Source organism: Venturia canescens, chromosome 4 (genome assembly GCF_019457755.1).
Source record: "Venturia canescens isolate UGA chromosome 4, ASM1945775v1, whole genome shotgun sequence".
Lineage (NCBI taxonomy): Eukaryota > Metazoa > Arthropoda > Insecta > Hymenoptera > Ichneumonidae > Venturia > Venturia canescens.
This window is the reverse complement of record NC_057424.1, coordinates 18485645-18503952: the sequence shown is the minus strand read 5'-3', so window position 1 is coordinate 18503952 and position 18308 is coordinate 18485645. Positions and strand designations below refer to the sequence as shown.

General features: G+C 42.4%; 2 protein-coding genes and 2 long non-coding RNA genes across 5 annotated transcripts in view; 2 read left to right on the top strand and 2 right to left on the bottom strand.

Moving 5' to 3' along the window:
* Positions 1 to 184: 184 nt before the first annotated feature.
* On the top strand, positions 185 to 14205 carry DNApol-alpha73 (DNA polymerase alpha subunit B). Of its 2 annotated transcripts, XM_043417514.1 has the most exons (7): positions 185 to 340; positions 1255 to 1483; positions 1957 to 2011; positions 11327 to 11433; positions 12266 to 13057; positions 13169 to 13378; positions 13771 to 14205. In XM_043417514.1, exons 1-7 carry the CDS (start codon positions 262 to 264, stop codon positions 14087 to 14089), a joined length of 1791 nt encoding a protein of 596 aa, XP_043273449.1. In that variant the 5' UTR covers positions 185 to 261; the 3' UTR covers positions 14090 to 14205. The 2 variants fall into 2 exon arrangements, with proteins under 2 accessions (XP_043273449.1, XP_043273450.1); XM_043417515.1 differs by lacking the exons at positions 185 to 340; positions 1255 to 1483; positions 1957 to 2011 and adding an exon at positions 3369 to 3434.
* Positions 874 to 6441, bottom strand: LOC122409752 (uncharacterized). Its single transcript, XR_006260753.1, has 3 exons — positions 4120 to 6441; positions 3313 to 4039; positions 874 to 1385 (listed from the first exon to the last, which is right to left on the bottom strand). It is a non-coding gene; the product is annotated as an uncharacterized lncRNA (long non-coding RNA).
* LOC122409751 (uncharacterized) lies at positions 13881 to 16820 on the bottom strand. The gene is made up of 4 exons (XR_006260752.1): positions 16008 to 16820; positions 15711 to 15935; positions 14539 to 14696; positions 13881 to 14067 (listed from the first exon to the last, which is right to left on the bottom strand). It is a non-coding gene; the product is annotated as an uncharacterized lncRNA (long non-coding RNA).
* ERR (estrogen-related receptor) overlaps positions 15301 to 18308 on the top strand; it is a 29777-nt gene continuing 26769 nt past the window's right edge. Inside the window, exon 1 of the mRNA XM_043417520.1 lies at positions 15301 to 15451. The gene's annotated coding sequence lies outside the window, so the exon portion shown is untranslated. The remainder of the gene's footprint in view (positions 15452 to 18308) is intronic.

The following is an 18308-nucleotide window of genomic DNA, read 5'->3' as shown; positions in this document are numbered from 1 at the left end:
TGTGTATCGTGCCACACGCAGTTCGTTCGAAAATACCTAGGTGGCACACTGTGTGAGAATTATATAACCACGCACTCTACGGTAGCGTTCAAAAACTTTTGTTGATACCAATCCCACGAACTCCACCAAAGAGATGTCACATGTGTCCACCGCCCAGAGAGGCCGTATGGAATTTTCGAACGCACACCAGCTTCGCGACGAAAAAGCCGCGAGGTTCTGTAGTTTTGGCGCGAAGCTCACACTCTCAGAGTTTCCATCGAGATGATGCTGACGGAAACGTTAAAAAGTAATTTTCAAACTCTTGGGGTTGAAATTGAGGATGGAGCTTTCATCGATAAGTGTAAGTACAAATTTAGAAAAATATTCAAGTATGAATCTAGCCTGCAATCACAATTCCGGGAAAATGTCGAATCCGTTGATTATGGGTTCGTAGAAATTTTTTGAAGCCTTAAACTTGCTGTTTATTTGAGACAACGTTTTGGAACGTTGTATTCAAAATGTATTCCAACGGTCAGTTTCATAGGAAAAAAAAATTATTCCACACATTTTTTTTCATATTTGAATACCGTTTTTTGTCCATTCGGGTGAAATGACCCGATAATCGAATGAACATGAGTTCGAGAATAATTGTTGAATATTTGACGAAGTATTTTTCTACTATCGCCCGAATTTTTGCGGTATACAAAAAGTATAAACTGTTTGAATTGAACTCCAATTTGTTCGGTTTAATTTGCTATAATTACAGGAAATTAATTCACAGAAAATGATCAGGAACAATTTTTGTAACCGAATGTTATCGCTATCAAAATTGCTAGGGTGTGAAAGAGACAGCGCTATTGAATATTATAAGTCAGTGTTTAACCTCAATGCGACTCTAGGGAATGAAATTTTATTATGTGTTTGCCAGAATTGCTTCAAAATAGAGATATTAACGAACTAGCTCGTGTTTTCACGAATTTTTTCTTGAGCACCGTGTTTTGTATTCTAAATGAAAATTTCAATATTCAAACATTGTAGAAATTCTTTTTTCAATCCATCATCATCAATGCCTACATCTTTTACATTAATCTTTCTTTTTGTATATTATATTTATCTCATATTTCCTAAAAAATAACATTATTATCAAAACATTTTTTTATTATAAGACATACTTTTTTCCTGTGGGAAGAGAAGAGCTACCGACACTGAAGGAAAGTTTACGAACATGCAAATTTCATGATTGTTTCGGTTAACAATATTACTTTTTTTGTACAGGTCTGGATCTCTGTGACATTTATGACATCAGTGCTGAAGTCCTCGTTGAAAAATGGATAGCGTTTATGGTTGAAAAAAATATTGGTTTAGAGCCAACCTTGGAGAGTCTCGATCAAATGGAAAGTACGGTCCTGAAGAAAGAAAACAAAAATGTCTTGGGTGTACTGAAAAGTAGAAGCGAATCTTTGATACTGCAGAGCGACAATTCCTATTCGAACAAAAACAACGAGTATCCTTTCTGAATGGTTAGAATTTAAATACTTCACTCTCACGTTGCGGTGCCAAAATTTCCACTCTACTGAAATATCACTCGTTGAAATTCTATAAACATTAGTTTTGGATCGTATTAATTTCTTTTTACCTGAGGATAGAACATTTAAATTCAAAAGAGTTTAATCCCCAAAACAAAGTTGAGAAATAATGTGAAAATAAAATTTGCTACAAATCCCTCTTCATGTTAAAAAAATCAAATAATTCAACTCACTCTCCGCATTATCAAAGTCTAATTTTTTTCTTGTTTAAACGTATCATTTTAACATTTAACATTAAACATTAATATGGAAGGAGTTTTGGTTCTGGCAGAAAAGAGGAAAAAACGAACAATCAGTATTGAACTTGAAGATTGATTAATTATGTTCCAAAAATTCTGTTCATCGTCGAAAAGGCGTTAACTGGCTTGATTCAACCTTAACAAAATTTTAGAGACGACGAAGACATCTTGGAAATTTACGGTTACAAAGGACCTGCAATCCAAAATGTGAGTAATTTTGAAGTTTAATAACTTTCATAAAAATAACTTGTCCATGATAAATTGAATCGTTTATAAAATTTTGAGAATGCTTATCGAGAATTTGAAATTATATAGACATTTGTTCTAAACAATATTTCCTGAAGCACGTGGGGCGCCCTTTCTCATCGTTACGTCCGGGAATCTAGCAAACAAGCCCATATAACACGAGTGGTATTACAGCGAGAGCGTCGGCTTTCATCGGATACGATGTTGCCAGATCGTTTCGCGAATCTCGCGAAATATCATATTTCGAATAATCGCGATCGTATTTCGTTAATGTTTTCTCGTGTGCTTCTTCTCCCGGAGCAAGAACTGGCCGTTCAAGTTGACGGTTCGCAGTTTCATGATTGTATCAATACGGTGATGTCTCGACTCGTACAATCCTCGGATATGAGAGGTATAAAAATACCTGTACATGATTTACGTTGAAGGACCAACAGTGACCGCTTGGAAGAACAATCAAACGATGACCGTGAATAGGGTCGTTACTCTACATGGATATACAGTGTGTTGTTTATAATGTAGATATTGTTTTTCATCTTCGAACAAATGTTGAGTTTTTGGCATTTAGAGACGCGATTTCGTTCCGACGCTAAAGAAAAAATTTCCAATTGGGCAAAGAAAAACGTCTGGCGTGTCCATAAACTCGAAGCTGTCGATAGATTCGCAAAATTTTCTAGAATTTCTCGAATTATTCCAAACTATTGTCGCGGACATGAAATAAATAAATAAATTCAGACTTGAGAATCCGAAATCAAAAGCGTACGTGTAAAGTATGTTTTTTTTTAATTTTGGTCAAGTTGTCAACGTTCGAAACTTCACCGTTCAAGACACGCGTTTCCCCCTCCCACCAAAATTCAAACGTCCATTGCTAAATCGTGTGAAAAATGGATCGAATTCTAGGCTTTCGTCTCTTAAATTTCAATCATCAAACATTCGAAATTCTATTCGTAATTCGCACTTGTCTTTTTCTCACACTTATACCGCGTCGTGCAAATGAAAAGAGACGATTGTTTCAACAAATAGACGAATGCTACCTTGTAGCGTTCGTCTCTATTGGCAGAAAAAAAATTAACATGACTATCTGGAAATAGTGGATTTCGCCGGTACAGATACAATCAGGCTTCGAAGGTTTTTTCATTCTTCAACATGACTATATCCACATGTGTGTATAGTTTGGGTCTCTCGTAGTAGTACCGAGCTCGTAGCCCGCTTGGCAACGCTGTATACCGCGAGCACGAATCTCTGTCGTTGCCACGTGAACTCACCGAAACATCTCTAAAAACTACGAGCGTTGCGACTGCCTTTGCGCGCTCTTTCTCTTTCCCTCTCGCTCTCGATGGTTCTCATCCCGTTTCTCCGTTACGCAGAATTATCGAAACTCACAAAGGTAAGTAGGAAATTCAAAGTTGAGGGTGGTGAGTGTGAGAAGAAAAAACGGAGAAAACGATCGATGTAGAAGTGTTATAAATTTGCCAAAAGTAACCCAACATCGTTATCAAGATTTGTAGGTTATATTCAAATATTTCGTGTATCTTGTCAAAGGCCGAATCTGCGGCCGAAACTTCAACCGATTTTCAAGAGCCAAGGAAAATAATATTTTCGCAACGCCCCCACCCCGATTCCTCTCCTTCTCTCATTTCGCGATCTCCGTTGCCATTCGCAAGATGGAAGGATTCGGGTGTCGTGTCTCTTTAACGGTCGTCGACGTAAAATCACCCGTAGAGCGTCCGGGCAATAAATTTCGCCCTCTCGATCCACGCTCGATGCTTCCTATCCATCTTTTTCTTCCCTCTCCCTCTCTCCCTTTGCACGTTACATGTCGTCTCTCTTCGTGTCTCCACGCTCGGACAACGACGATGATTTACACAGAGCTCTGGCAACACTGTTCCGCACATTCTTTGCGGTAGGCATAGTGGTAATGACGTAACGAGTCTACCTGTGGACCCAATTCTTCGTTCGTGGTCCTGGCGCGCCCGTGTATGTCTGTGTTACCTGCGCCAAAGGACGTACCCTTTTCGAATCTTATTCTCCCTCTCGCCTCTTTTTCTCTTTATTCTCCGCGACTTTCTTACCTTTTTTCTTCGCCCGAAGGCTTCGAGCCAAGTTGTTTTTATTCGATCATTACGGGCAACGGTTATTCAAAGCGTTAGTTTTTTTCTCGCCTCTTCGATCTTTCTTAGCAGATTGAAAGTGGAGCTGGAGATTTGACAAGCTGCGTATTTGACCCTGTTGTAGCAGTACTGAACTCGTAGCGTACAGTATAATATCGGTATTGTATAAGTAATCAGATATAGTGCGAGGGGGTGGGGGGGGGGGGGGGGGGATGTGAACGAAAGGAGAATATTGAAGGCTGCGATAAGTCTGCGAAGCATGTTTTTTTCGATGCTGCGCGTATCTTGTTCTTTCTAATCCTCCATTTTTATTCTTTCGACGCCATTTTCATGACATTTTACGATCAGTGCGTCGTGTCTCAGTTCGATGAGAAAATCACAGTTACCGAGTTTCTTAAAGTTTTCGAAGTCATTTCCCCATAGACGCTGACACTGGCTACTGGATTGAAAAATGTTTTTTGCTTCTTTCAACGGTCCAATCGACTCGGCTCGAGTCGTGTTCGACGGGTCCAGAATCGCGTACACGGCAATACCTCTCTGTAATTCCCGCCACAAAAATCCTTCAGGTAAGATTGCCCGCCATTATCCCCACCAACTCGGATAAATCGCTCCCACAAAGCACGTTTCCTCTGCCATTGCTACAGCTACAACCTCTACTCGGAGAATGTTGCACGGTGGGGAGCAGTACGAATCTCAGGCGCGCTGCTTGCGAAGAACGAGAGAAAGAAAGACTACACGAGCGATACAAAGGTCGTCGGTGGAAGCTTCCAAAGCGCAACACGCTCGAAGCAACGGCGCTGGAGGAGAGGAGAAATGGCTCTCCTCCCACTCTGCAGTTGCCCCCCTTACCAAACCGCCATCCACAGTCCCGACCGGATTTCTTTCAAAGGGCATAATTTCAGTTTTCAAGGACGCGCTCCGTGGCCGCCATCGTTTGCGCCACGGCGCGTCTCTCCAACGCCCGTTACCGAATTCTCGTGCAAACTCGACAAAACCACTTCCTTTTTTGCCATTCTCGATATTTCGTTTTACTCATTATTTAACGTTAGTTTCAACAAAAACTGTAGCCAAAACTTCTCACTGCGGGTCCATTGTCGTTCATTCCCGCATAACATTGAGATAATCGTATGCGTTTTTTATCTTTTGTGGAAAAAAGTGACGAGTCGAAACTCGTGATTTCCTCGTGCGATCTCGCTGCTGTAATCAGTGGAAAAAATGATGAACAATCGCGAGATATACGCGAATTGTTCGAGTCCGTGGACGTCAACGGAGTCGAGCCGGTTTTGTCGATGGCGGCGACGCCGCAGCATGGGTGCGTTCCTCTTTGCTTGTTCTCCTCTCACTTCACCGATACCCAACTTTTCCCTCGCGATTCTTCGGAATACTTCGGTTTCCGAATGTCACGTAATTCTCTCGTTTCGCAAACGTTTTATTTTTTATTTCATCCCAATTATCGTTCACTCGAATGGATTTTCATAGTTCCCACTATTTTCTTTGTTCTCTTTCATTTCGGTTGTAACCGTATTTTCCTTCATTTTCATGACAACCCGTGCCGAAGATATTTACCAGCTCTAACACAAAAGTGTCAATTTCACAAACAAAAGTTGTCGATTTTTTTCGCCCCGAGTAATGAGTCAACGGCCGCGATAGCGTCGGACAAATCAAAACGGTGCGCGCGCGCGCTTCCGTAACGCCCCGAAAGTTTTGCTTCTCGTGCTCGTTTGTCCCTTTCGAACAACCTGTTGCTCCCGTTTCGCGCTCGTCCGGCATATTACGTGCACATCCATATATTATATAAATATCCCATCGTTCTGTGCTTCGAAATAATTCTTCGGTCGATTGGGCTGAAATTTTCAACGAGTTTTTCAAATTGGAAAAATGGGACGCGTGGTATTGTGTAGTCGTAACGATCACTCTCGAAGGCCTAGATAAACGTATGTAGAAAAGTAAATTAATACATTTTTCGAAATAGATTTTCGAATAGATTTTCAAATGTACGAGAGTAATAAAATGGCGCGTATGAAAAATGGTTGGTTGAGCAGTAATTCTTCGAGCTGTTAACCCGGCAATTTTTTTCTCGTATCTCTGGATGTTTTTTTCTCGAAATATTGTTTTGAAACGCTATTCGTGAGGGAACGGACGCCAGAACGCTAGTGTGTCGGCTTTCACGCGCTGGCGCTACCTGTTGCTCGTTTTTTTATGAAAACACGCCGACGCGGAGCTCGAACCTCCCCCCCCACCCCTGTTCCTCGCCGCCAATATCTTTTCAGTTTCTTCTCACGTGATTCGTCGCGACATTTTGAAAGAGCGAGTGTTGACAGTGTATGGTCAGTCTGTTTTTTTTTTTTTTTTTTTTTTTTTTTTTTTTTTTTTTTTTTCCGTGATTGTTTCTCTTCTCAACGATAAAACTTGATGTGAACATAATGGAATTGTGGACTTTAGGAAATGGAAAACGAGATGACGCCGAGAACCGCGATCGTCAGTCTTCTTGTCGCGTGCAGCCAGCCAACTCGGCAGTTTTTTTATTCTCGAGTTCCTCTTGCGCCCTCCCGTCTCCATACTTCGAGCGGACTTCATTTCGATTTACAAACCACTAAACCTCCTCCCCCTTAACCACCCTCGTTTATTATTATCCTTTTCTCTCGGCGTCGTTGCGTGCCCTCGCGATCTCGACACGACCATGCGACTTCTTCGAATCGATTGCGTTCCTCGATAATAAACCAACTCCGAACTAGCCTTTGTTCGCACGAGAGTGTACCAACAGTGTGTACTCTTTTTTTTTAAAATGATACATCAAATCACTCGATCCCTAATCCCCGCGGTGCCTCGAACACTATACAAGAGTTTGAGATCACTTTTCCCTTTTTTTTCATCCGCACGAAACTTCTCAATAATCTTCTCTTACGTTTGTTCGTTCGCTCGCTCTTGTCAGCCATGTTTTTCCCACGACTCCATCGGATCACGATTTTCGATGTGATTCATGCAATCGTACATCCATGCATTTATGTATGTACTGTGGGTTGTACGCTATTTTAATTTGACAATAGCCTTCGTTAACTTGCTACCAGCATTTCTCGTATTTTTTCCCTCCCTCGACTCACCCCCCTCCTCGTCATATTATGTCAGACAATTGCATTACGTTCAATTGCGAACGTGGGAACGTTCGTTTGTGAAAACATCCATCGAATCAATGTATCGGGAAGCTTGATCGAAGTATCTTCTCCGCACGTCCTTTGACTCGTGGAAAACTCTTTTCCGTCCGTCTCGCAAAGAAGCCGCCGGTGCACAGTTAATATTTGACGGGAAAACCGCGGGACGGGCGACGCTTTCTTCGCGCGCGGAGGACTAGGGCTCGAGAGGGGTGGGGGGGGGGGGGGGGGGAACGAATCTGCCATTTTGCAAAAACAGCTGGGGGAAGAGAGGCAACGTCGCTAGCGCTACCTGGAGACCGCGCGGGGAGGGACAACTTTAACGGATTTCTAGGATCTCGCATCTGGCGTACGAAACGCCAAGGAGCGGCGGGGTGGGGGCGCACGAACGTGCAGCTACGATTGAGCCAAGATCATGGCCGCCGCGCTTTCGTCTTGTATAGGCTTCAAGGTCTTCCTGCGAATGTACATTTTTTCGTAGATCTCCGTAACTCTTTCACCAGTTTGAAACTCATGGCGGTCGTTCACACCAATTTACGACGTGACTTCGCGAACCCCCCGGGACCCTAGCGCACTGTTGTCTTTCGGCCATCAATTGTTTCTCCGTTCATTTATCAACGACGTATCAACATTTACAAAATTTGCCCCTTCGTCTCCACCGAAGCAATTGAACGTCGTTAATGCTCGATCAATCGCTCGTCCAATCGCGGTGCTTACTTTTTGCCTTTTCTCGCATTCGGAAACTCTTGACTCGATCTTTCGTTTGGAAATTTACTTCTCGTACCGCTCACGTGACTAAATCTACAACGGTCAATTTCTATTGAAATTCTCGTGCAAATCAACGACAGCGTATGAAAAAAATTACATAACCTACAACGTCGATTTTGACACTTAACATTTTTCGCCCAATTACGTCAACGTTCTTCAATCAACTTCAATTAATTTAGTTCGAATTGAACTGGAATTTATTCCAATCGATTAAACAGTCTAGAAAAATGTTACTTTCGAAATTTCGGCGCGATAATTGACGTTTCGATAAATTATTCTGAAAATTTGCTCCTTCATATGGGAGTATATATTGATTCGAACGATGAATTCTGATTCACGAATATCTCGAAACTAGAATTGCCTTTTCCACGATTATCTCGACGATAGTCGCTCGAGGCAGCACATAACCTCAGGTTGTCCGAGTTTCTTGAAAAAAAGTGTTCGGGGGGAGGTTTGTGAACGCCATTTGCCCTGGCAGCGTTCCCCGCATTGTGAAACGCGAGTAACTGGTAAAAGTTCAACGTCATTTCCCACGGTATATAGCAGTGAGAGAGTACAGTGCCAGGAGCGTAGCAAGCATGAAGAAGAGCCTGGTTCGTAACGCCGGGGGTTATTCCATGGGAGTGATGGAAGTGAAATCGGCGCGAAATATTTAAGCGAGAGAAAGAGAGGAATGAAATGCGCGAGGGGGCGCGCGCTTGTCGCGTTAAGTTTGTAAGAATGTTGAGCGAGCCGCGGGATGTAAAGTTGTGTGTTGGCAGTTGCGTGTTTCAAGACGTACGAGCGAGTTCAAAGCCGTGCCATTCGCCGATAGCCAAAGCGTGCTTGTGATTGGTTTGAAGTTCCGCGTGTTAGTGCGCGACCGGCATCGCTGCCGGATGCCGGGTCTACTTGCTAACGCCGGATTTTCGTGCACAAACTCGGAGGTTTCTGTAGACCGAGTGTACGAAAAGTTGCGAAAGACAAAAAACCGAGATCGAAGCTAGTACAAGGAAGAAGTGAGCTCTTTCGTTACCGAACGTAGCAAAAAGAGGAGCGAGGGCTCGGGAGACGGAAAGGATAAAAAAAAAGAAAGCGATAGAAGATAGAAAAAGAAACAAATGGCAGCGTAGAGTCGAGTAGTAGAGCTGTGTATATCGCAGCGCGTGGAGCAGCGAACGGTTAAAGAGGAGGGGCGAGAGAAGGGAGCGAAAGGCCGGGGGAGGGGGTGGGGGAGAGTCGTCGAGAGACTGGCCCGAAAACCTCCACGATCCGGAACGGCGAAAGAAGCCTCTCCCTCCCCGCACGCTCGTCGTCAGTTCCTCTATCCCCTCCCACTCCGCACTGTCCAAGAGAGCGCGTTCGCGTTATGCTCATTGCTCGTTCGCCGATCAGTATAGCGCCGTCCCTTCTTTTGTTCGCTTCTGTGCGTGTCATTTTTGTGCGTCGGCTTAACTTCCCTGAGGAACGCCCGGGTGAGGGGTATTCGTAGAGAGGAAGGGGGGCATTATTCGTCTATCGCAATTTGTATTGAGAGAAGGGGAAGAATTAGTGCGCGCTTATCTTCGACAATGGGCATTATTAAGCAACATCGGAGGCAACGTGTAACCAACGGTTCGCTGAATACAAGTAAAAAAAAATTAAAAAACACGTTCGCATAAATTGAGTTGGAGGAAAGCGCGAGCGTGGCTCTTGGTTTGTGTTTCGCGTCGTCCTGCTTACTCGTTTTATCATTCTAGTGCCGAAAAATTGAGAGCGGTTGATAGAATCACTGGATCGCGGAACGGTGGGGTGGGGGGGGGGGGGGGGGACACATTTCGCGGTAATGCCTCGACGTCCTCAGTGAAATTGAAAATAGCTATTAATCTTTGAAACGCTCGATGTATATACGTTATCAAACGCATGTATACTCATGTATATGTAACGGGTTAGACTCGAGTCTCATCGTAAAAACAACGCGGGCAAACTGACGCGCTTTCTCGTTTCACAAGCTCTCCGATGCCAGGTTAACGGCAGTTAACCTTCCCGCATCTTGACCAACGAGATACATACGAGTCAGCAATTCTCGGAGAATTCAGATCGCGTTCTCCTTCCTATCACGAAGAATCGTCACTTTGGAAGCTTTTCTATCTTTTATATTTCATCGAGAGGCTAAGAGGGAGGGGGGAATAAAGACAAAAGAGGGGGTCGACTCGTGCGGTTAACACGCTCTCGCCCGAGGGAAACAAAGCGGGGACAAGTTGGTGTTTGGCGCGCTGAGCACCACTGGCCCGAGGAGCAACAGGTTAGGGTAACTTTCAACGGGCGATGAGAAGGGGGCGCCGCGCGCGCGTGTGCTTCACCAATATTCCAACTGCTGCGGGCTTTTTTTTCATACATGCGAATTATCGCGATAAAACCTCCGAATATATATACCGACGAAAAAAGAATTTTAGCGAAATATAGACTCGAGTGAGGAAACGAGCAGCCTCGAGACACGCAAGATTTCTAACGAACGAAACAAACGTGCTGAGTGAGTGATGGTCTAGTGCGCATGTGTCAATAGTGTGACTAGATCCACACTCATTAAGCAAGTTTTGTTGTAAACAACGATTTATATTTGAAACCCACACTCGCGTGGCTCATCCTCAGGTGTCTCCGACACTCGATTACGACGGTTCTCATTCTCATCCCTCCTCTCCTTTTTTTTTTCTTTTTTCTTTTTTTTTTTTTTACATTTTCATGTTTCAACTTTGATCAAGCGCTCGTCTTCGCTCCGCAGTCACCAATCATAATCGATTATTTCGAAGAGATGGGCGCAACTACAGAACCAACCGATCTAATTGTTCAATTAGCTTGGTGTACGCACACACACACACACACACACACACACACACGAGTATTTTATATTAGTCTCGAATACTCGTCATGCGAGTTATACTCGAGCACATAAGTCATTTAGCGGCTTACGAACCATTGGATTCTCTGTCAACGCGGCCAACGAGCCTTGAGGGCAATCCCATAGACGAGTATGAATTTGGTGCACGTCACTTTACATAATCGTGACTAGATACACACTCGTCTACGGGGTATACGGAAGACGCCAATTACCGACTCTTCATTGAGTACAACGACGACTCTGTCTTCGGGGTCGCATCGAATTTCATTTGTGTAATTCTCGTACAATTTCCTTACAACGAATTCATCCATTTAACTTTATTTTATTTGGTTTATTTTTATTGTATTTTTCGAGAATTTTCGCCTAAATCTTGCCAATCTCATATTTTTGTTAGGTCAAGAGGTCCAGGAGTCCCGACGATTCGGACCCCTCTGTGACGCCAAAGAACAAAATACGAGCTTTGACTGCGACCTTTTCGCCGGCTTGCTATTCCGCTAAAACGTTAGTACACATCACTCCGTACGTTGGAATATATATTTTTAATTCATGTTCAAATATTCTCAATAAAATTGAACTTTCACAACTTTGATTCATTTCACATCGCGGAACAGCAAAATTACGTCAAAGACAATTCGATTTTATTTACAAATACCTCAACAAAATTCGTCCTCGGTTTAAAACAAGATCACGGATTTTCAAATTAAATATCTTTACGTTTTGCAAAGTATTTCAATTTTTTCGCTCGACTGGTGGGGGGGTGGAAATCGTGAAATTCGAATGTTCAGGTATAATTCACGTGTTGACACTTCATAAAAATCCTCGAGAAGGAAAACGGGTTTCTGAAATTGACCAGCATCTCCGATTAAAAATCACATTAATTGAAATCCGAATGAGAAGTTCGTTTCGTACGAATACAAAGTAATTATGCGCTTTCGACGAAAAATTTTTCTATGAACATTTTTTTGACTAGTTCATTTACAAACTTCCGATCTTGTTCCGTGGTTTGGTACAAGGCCGACTCAATCAGGTGTCAATTTACGTGACGCTGTGATTTTATGGGCAGTTGAATTTCCAATGAACTTTGGTCAGCACTTTCTATGCAATTTTATTATAATTGTAACAGATCTTCCATCAAGTTAGACAATTTTTTAACTTTTTTTTATTGTATCGATGTGATCGAATAGAATGAAAATATAATTGCACACGCAAAATATTAGAATAAACGTTTTTCACTCTTCTCGGGTTCTATAAAATAAAAAAATATTAAAAGTCATCTACGAATTTCACTATCAGTGTGTGATATAAGTGTCTCAATAACGCGTGAATATTTCAGGGGTACACCGAAAAGACTATTGGATAGCCAGACAAGGGGAAGGATCCTGCAAACATTTGGTAACGAGGTTGCCGATTGGAAAACATCGAAGCGATGGGAGGTGAGCGTGTGCAAAACGAGCGATCCTCACGTGCCGGCACAAGGACTTTACATGTTCGATTTACTGGCGAAAAAAGCATCAAACTTCCAGCGGGTCTGTCGAGAGTTCGGTGCACGATTGTGCAGCACGTGGTGGCAAACGAATGACAAAGATAAACCACCGATTACGATGAACGTGATGAACCAGTCGCAAACGAGTTTCCGCACTTGGGGAAGAGTCGCTTGCGAGATGCATGGAAAACTTAATTCAACGGCGGTAATGCTCGAGGGTTGCAAGTTACCGCCCCAGTCGCGCATGTCTTGTACGATGTTACTCGATCTCGATAATCTTCCAAGTTACTCGATATTCCCCGGTCAAATATTAGCGGTCGAAGGCACCAACCCGACTGGCGACAAGCTCATTGTTACCAAAATGTTCTCTTCCGGCTCGGCCGAAGCATCCGCAAGCTTAAAAACCAAGGACGACGTACATCTCGTCGTCGCTTCCGGCCCGTTTACCGATTCTGACAGCTTGGATTACGAGCCCCTTTTCGAGCTGATGCGACAAGTCGCCGAAATGGAGCCTCACGTGCTCGTACTCATCGGCCCTTTCGTTCCCGCTAATCACAATGACATACAAAATTCAAATGTCCTTGACACCTTTGAAGAACTCTTCGAAGAAGTCATCGAAAAAATTATGAAATATGTCAAAGGGTACGCGATAAGTAAAAATGAAAAAAGAACTCAAAACTTTACTCTTCATCTTATTTCCTTGAGTACTATGCACATCGGTTTTCGAGTTTTATTCTTTTTATCTTTTTCCAGTAAATCCACGCGGGTTGTGCTCATCCCGTCGTATCGCGATGCCCATCACGACCCGGTCTACCCGACTCCTGAATATGACATTCCGAAATCCTTGCGCACCGCAAACCTTCACCTTATGCCAGATCCTTGCATGCTCGACATCGAAGGTCTCACGATAGGCGTCACTTCTGTCGATGTTATACGTCACATAGGCAGCGAAGAAATTAGTTTGTAAGTATTCTTACATGAACGATCATTCGTAATCCACTTTAACTAGATTTCAATAATTTTCAAGTCGTTCATTGAATCCGACGAATCGTTATTTTTAATATTCATAGAGTAAAGGGAATCGTGCAATTTTTAAAAGTACAAGAAAAAAATATCGTATTTTGATGATTCCAAAGTTTGCTCCATCCAATTCATCGAATTCGATTAATTTAAGTTATTTTGAAAATTACTGTACAATACAGCCAAAAATTAAGCAATTTTTGTACGCTCTAAAATGATTGAAAAACAAAATCTGTCGGACTGAAAAATTTATGGAGTGAACCAAAAGTTTGTTCAGTTAGCAAGTTGGAAAAAAAAACCGATGACACGAATTTTAATATCACGTTTTGTTACAGAAATATGCCGGGCATGGATCGTCTTGGACGTCTGGCGAATCACGTACTGGCACAAGGCTGTTTCTACCCGCTTTATCCACCGTCGAATGAAATAAACGTGGACACAACGCTGTGGGAACAGTACGCTTTTATGTATCGACAACCTCATATTTTAGTGCTCCCTTCGGATATGAGACATTTTTGTAAATGGACAAACGGCTGCCTCGTCATCAATCCTGAGAGACTGAACAAACACTCGTACGCTCGCGTTATCGTGAGGTCGAGTACCGATGAGACGTGGACGAACCAACAGGTCGACTGTGAAATATTGAAAATTTGATTCGTGTACGATTAACAAAAAAATACTGATTGTCTTTATTTTTTCTTTTAATGCCTTTTCAATTACCGATCAATTTGTAATACTTGTAATTAAATGACGCCCCAATTTAATGAAAATCAAGGTTTTTCGGACCTAAAACCTTCCCCGCTTCTCCCTGCGCTGTAAAACTCTATTTGAGGCGTAAGCAAAGATAGTAGCATCGAACTCAAAAATTATTGACCAACATTTTGGGAGGAAGATCAAAAACTTTCTGTTTACAAAGGACGAGCCAGACTCGTTTTTAGTTTCTGCTTCGAATGTGAAGTGGTGAAATTATAATTGTATTCGGTCTGAGCATGACACGAACAGCTTACTTAAAAATTCGGAATTATATTTTGGAAGATGTATTTTTTCAGAAAAAAGCCTTCACCTTTGCTGTATTTTGAATGGTAAACGCTGGGTATAAATACCTCGAAATAATTGACGAAGCCTCCGTACATTTTACTCGGTAATCTACGAATTCGATCGATCCTCCAAATGTATGGTAATCAGTCGACCATTTCGTTTTGTGAATAGTTACACCACCTAGACTGTAAAAGATGTTGAATTTTTGGGTTTGGTCGTATAACTGAACGAAACGAGTGGTCAATTGGAAATAAACTTTCATGGATATTCTAACATAACCTGAAATTGGGGACAAGAATTACAAGAACGCCATTTGATAAAATAATCATGACGATAACTAAAATGAATAAATTTAAGACGATGGATCAGTCGGTAATCACACCTCGAATTTTTGAAATTGAAACTCTTTGACAACGTTCGTCCGATTAAAATAATAAAAATGTCATCGTACGCAGCACGATCGCAAAAATCCGATGACATTTTTATTTTTTCGATCAGACGAACGATGTGGAAAAATTTCCCTTTCAAAATTTGCAGCTATCTCTCTCGCACTCACGTTTGTGATTACCGACTGATCCATCATCTTAAATGATCTATTCTATCGTGATTGCGTTTGATTTTAGAAGTAGGTTTTGTTGATGATAAATGAATATCGTGAGTCTGTAGCGCGCGTGACCCACCTTTTCCGCGGATGTTCATTTTATTTGCATAAAAATCGTCAGAGGGCAGCACTAAGCATAGTTGAAAGTCGAAGATTGTGACGGCGGGTTAAATTGTGCTTAGTTTTTCGGCCGTAAGCGCGTCATGGCGCCACTCGACGCATTCCCGATCATAGCAGCTTTTCTGCTTCTAGTGGTTCGTACAATCGGCCATTGCTTGGTTTATTCGTGATTTTCCGCGGAAAAAAACGAGTTGTTTCGCGCGCGCGTGTGTGTGTGAGATCGCGGAGAAATTACGCGGGGATTTACAGATGCTGAGGTGAGTGAGCGCATTGTCAACCAGTGAATTAACATTCGCCAATTTGCCAATATATTAATGTCTCCGGAAGGAGAGGGGGGGGGGGGGAGGGGACTTCCTAAAACGTGATCTAACTCGCCAAGTGCCAATAACGCGGCGACCATCTTTGTTATCAACTCGCGCGTGTGTACATACGAAAGCTTCGTTTCCTATAGCGATTCGACCCTCCAAATGTACGTTGCTTCGTTCCCATGTAATACAAAGTAATGAAAAAGGATACGAAACTTGTTCATTCGTGTGTCCTTCCGTGATGTGCGAAAAATCAGTCACGATTAACAAACAACGTGATATGTAGAGAGGAAAAAATGACGCATGTCATCCTCACGTTTCACAATATAAATCGTCGCGACCTTGATTCTTCTCGCTTTGCGAGAGAATCGCGTTACGAAATCACCTCTCTTTCTCTCTTCAACCTCATCAGACAGACGTCGATATTCGGCGAGACCTTAAGAAAAATACAAGAACAGAATTTTTTCCTTTGTTATACGTTTCTTCCATTATTATCCCGTCTGTTTACCTGCTGCGTCTACAGACACTTCATCGTACTGTCTACGGACACCAGTCCACCTTTTTCAACTATTTTTTCTTTCAATACGTGCTTTTCAAAACAGCATAACCATAATACGATTCTATACAAAATGAACAATTCACGGATTCTTGGACGAGAGTCATTTCGCTTCGTACCAAACTTTGAACCTTTCAAAAACATTGTTTCCAGATCTCTAACTTTTGGGCTCGGTTTACAACTTTTGACGCATGAAAAAGGTTGGACGCAGGACCGTGTCGAAAACAAGTATCGTTACTCGATTCCACTGCTTTTTTTTTCTCTCGGTGCGATTTTTTCCGTGTCATTTATGAATCGGATCGAAAGTTACGAAACGTCGTTGCAGCTGCGGTGAGACTCGAACGTCTTCGTTGTCTCGAGTGACAGAAAAACTGGATTATTGTTTCACTTGTCAGGTTATGTTTACGTGTCGGAAGGAAATCCGGCAAAACTTAACAAACGTTTCGCAACATTGAGTCGATTTGTGGTCCACTGACGTAATAAGTGCTGCGTTCGCGCATGTATTTCAAGCGACTACGGTACGATTTACGTTAGCCGTATATAGTGCGAGTAAAATATACGAGCGTTTATATCGGGAGCACGAAAAAGCGAAAGTGCCATATTGATCGGTCTACAACAGTTGTGACGAAGCTAGCGGTTTTGTTTGGTGACTACCTCAACCCCGCGTAACTTTCGGCTCGTGTCGTATAAATCGAGGAAAACAGTCGTCACTTTTCACTGCTTTAAAATTCATTTTTCTTTCTACGAAAGTGAGAGAAAAAAAGAATTAGCTGAGGATAGGAATTTTTGGAATTTCTCCTACTCTCCTTGTTTATCTCGAGGCTCGCGGCGGCGTGTGTACGTTACGCGTCGACTCTAGTGAACTCTCCGTGAAAGGAATCGACGAAGTCACAACATGACAGCGATCGGGCCACCGATTCCGAGATATACTCAGTTTCTCTGTGACTTCTACAAAACACCATTTTGTTTCAATCCTTTTTCACAACTCTCGTCCTTTCTCCCTCCTTTTTTCAATGTTCCGATATTTTCGACATTTTTTTCTGCTTCGATCTCCAAAAAAAATCTTGCACTCGCTGCTTGGCTTTTTCGCAAGCTCGAAACTTCCCAATTGGACTCGAATGCTTAAAAATCCATAAAAATAACCCCGAGTACTTCAATCTTGAGAATTTTTTCCGACGGCCTTGTTGAAAGCGATTCGATGCTTGGTTAATTTATATGGAAAACGAGGAACGTACGAGCGCGATCGGGCCGAGAGAAGAGATAAGAATTATCGCCTCGAGATGATGTATACAATCGGGGTCTTTTTGTAATTCGAGACGCGTTGCGCACGTAATCAATCGTCGAGCGTGATCAGGAATTAATTAAAAAAATGAAGAAAAAAAAAACAATTTATGCACTCCGAGTACACAAAAATCATACATCGACGTTGAATTGATTAGCTCGAGTTGTTTTTATATCGAGCGAAATTCGCGATAAATCTCGGGCACAATGAATAAAAGAAAAAACATTGGTTTCGTCGACTTTTATTGAATTTTCGTAAAAGCTGTTAATACAAAAACGGAAATCGTGTATTTATTTAGCCATTGACATTCACAAGTCAAGTTGGACGTGTTTGAATGGAGAAAAGATATCGATTCACTTCGATTTGAATTGGTCCAGGATCCTTGAGAGCCACGATTCATTGCTCTACCGCATTATTTCATAACGATGAAATTGTGAACGATAAAAAATGGAAATATGAAAGAAAAGCTCAGTCTTGGGACAATTTAGTCATCGGGCTCGCCTCGGCGCTTCTGCTAAAAAAATCGTGTCAATAAGAAATGATGAAAATTTCGGACCTCGAATGACACTCGAATGGGGAACTGATTCGGAGTGTTTTGGAAAGTAAATTTTCAGAGAACTCGTCCGCGACGAAAGAGGCCAAAAGGCACATTCGTTAATATTAGAAGAATCCGAAGACGAAGTCAACACGATGATTGCAAACAAGAGAAATAGACGTTCACTAATTTGCTTGAATTACCAGCCGCACAAAAGTCACGGAGCAAGTTCGATCCTGGGGGAAAGTAGTTCGAGAGAGCGCCGTCGAAAAAATGGAATGTATTTGAGGCCTGTTTTTTAGGAGCTCGCGATCACTCGATTTAGTTAAGCGCTTACTTTCGTTTCTTTCTTTTTACTTTTGGTCCCAACGAAGACAGAGGCGCGGCCCGTTCACGGACAGCGGGGCGGTGGGTTGTTCGGGCGAGCGTCGCGCGA

Excerpts from the sequence above, each read along its gene's own strand:
- DNApol-alpha73 (XM_043417514.1), top strand. The coding sequence starts at position 262 with ATGATGCTGACGGAAACGTTAAAAAGTAATTTTCAAACTCTTGGGGTT. Across the intron at positions 2,012-11,326 it reads AAGGACCTGCAATCCAAAAT|GTCAAGAGGTCCAGGAGTCC; the intron begins GTGAGTAATTTT and ends TATTTTTGTTAG. Across the intron at positions 13,058-13,168 it reads ATTATGAAATATGTCAAAGG|TAAATCCACGCGGGTTGTGC; the intron begins GTACGCGATAAG and ends ATCTTTTTCCAG.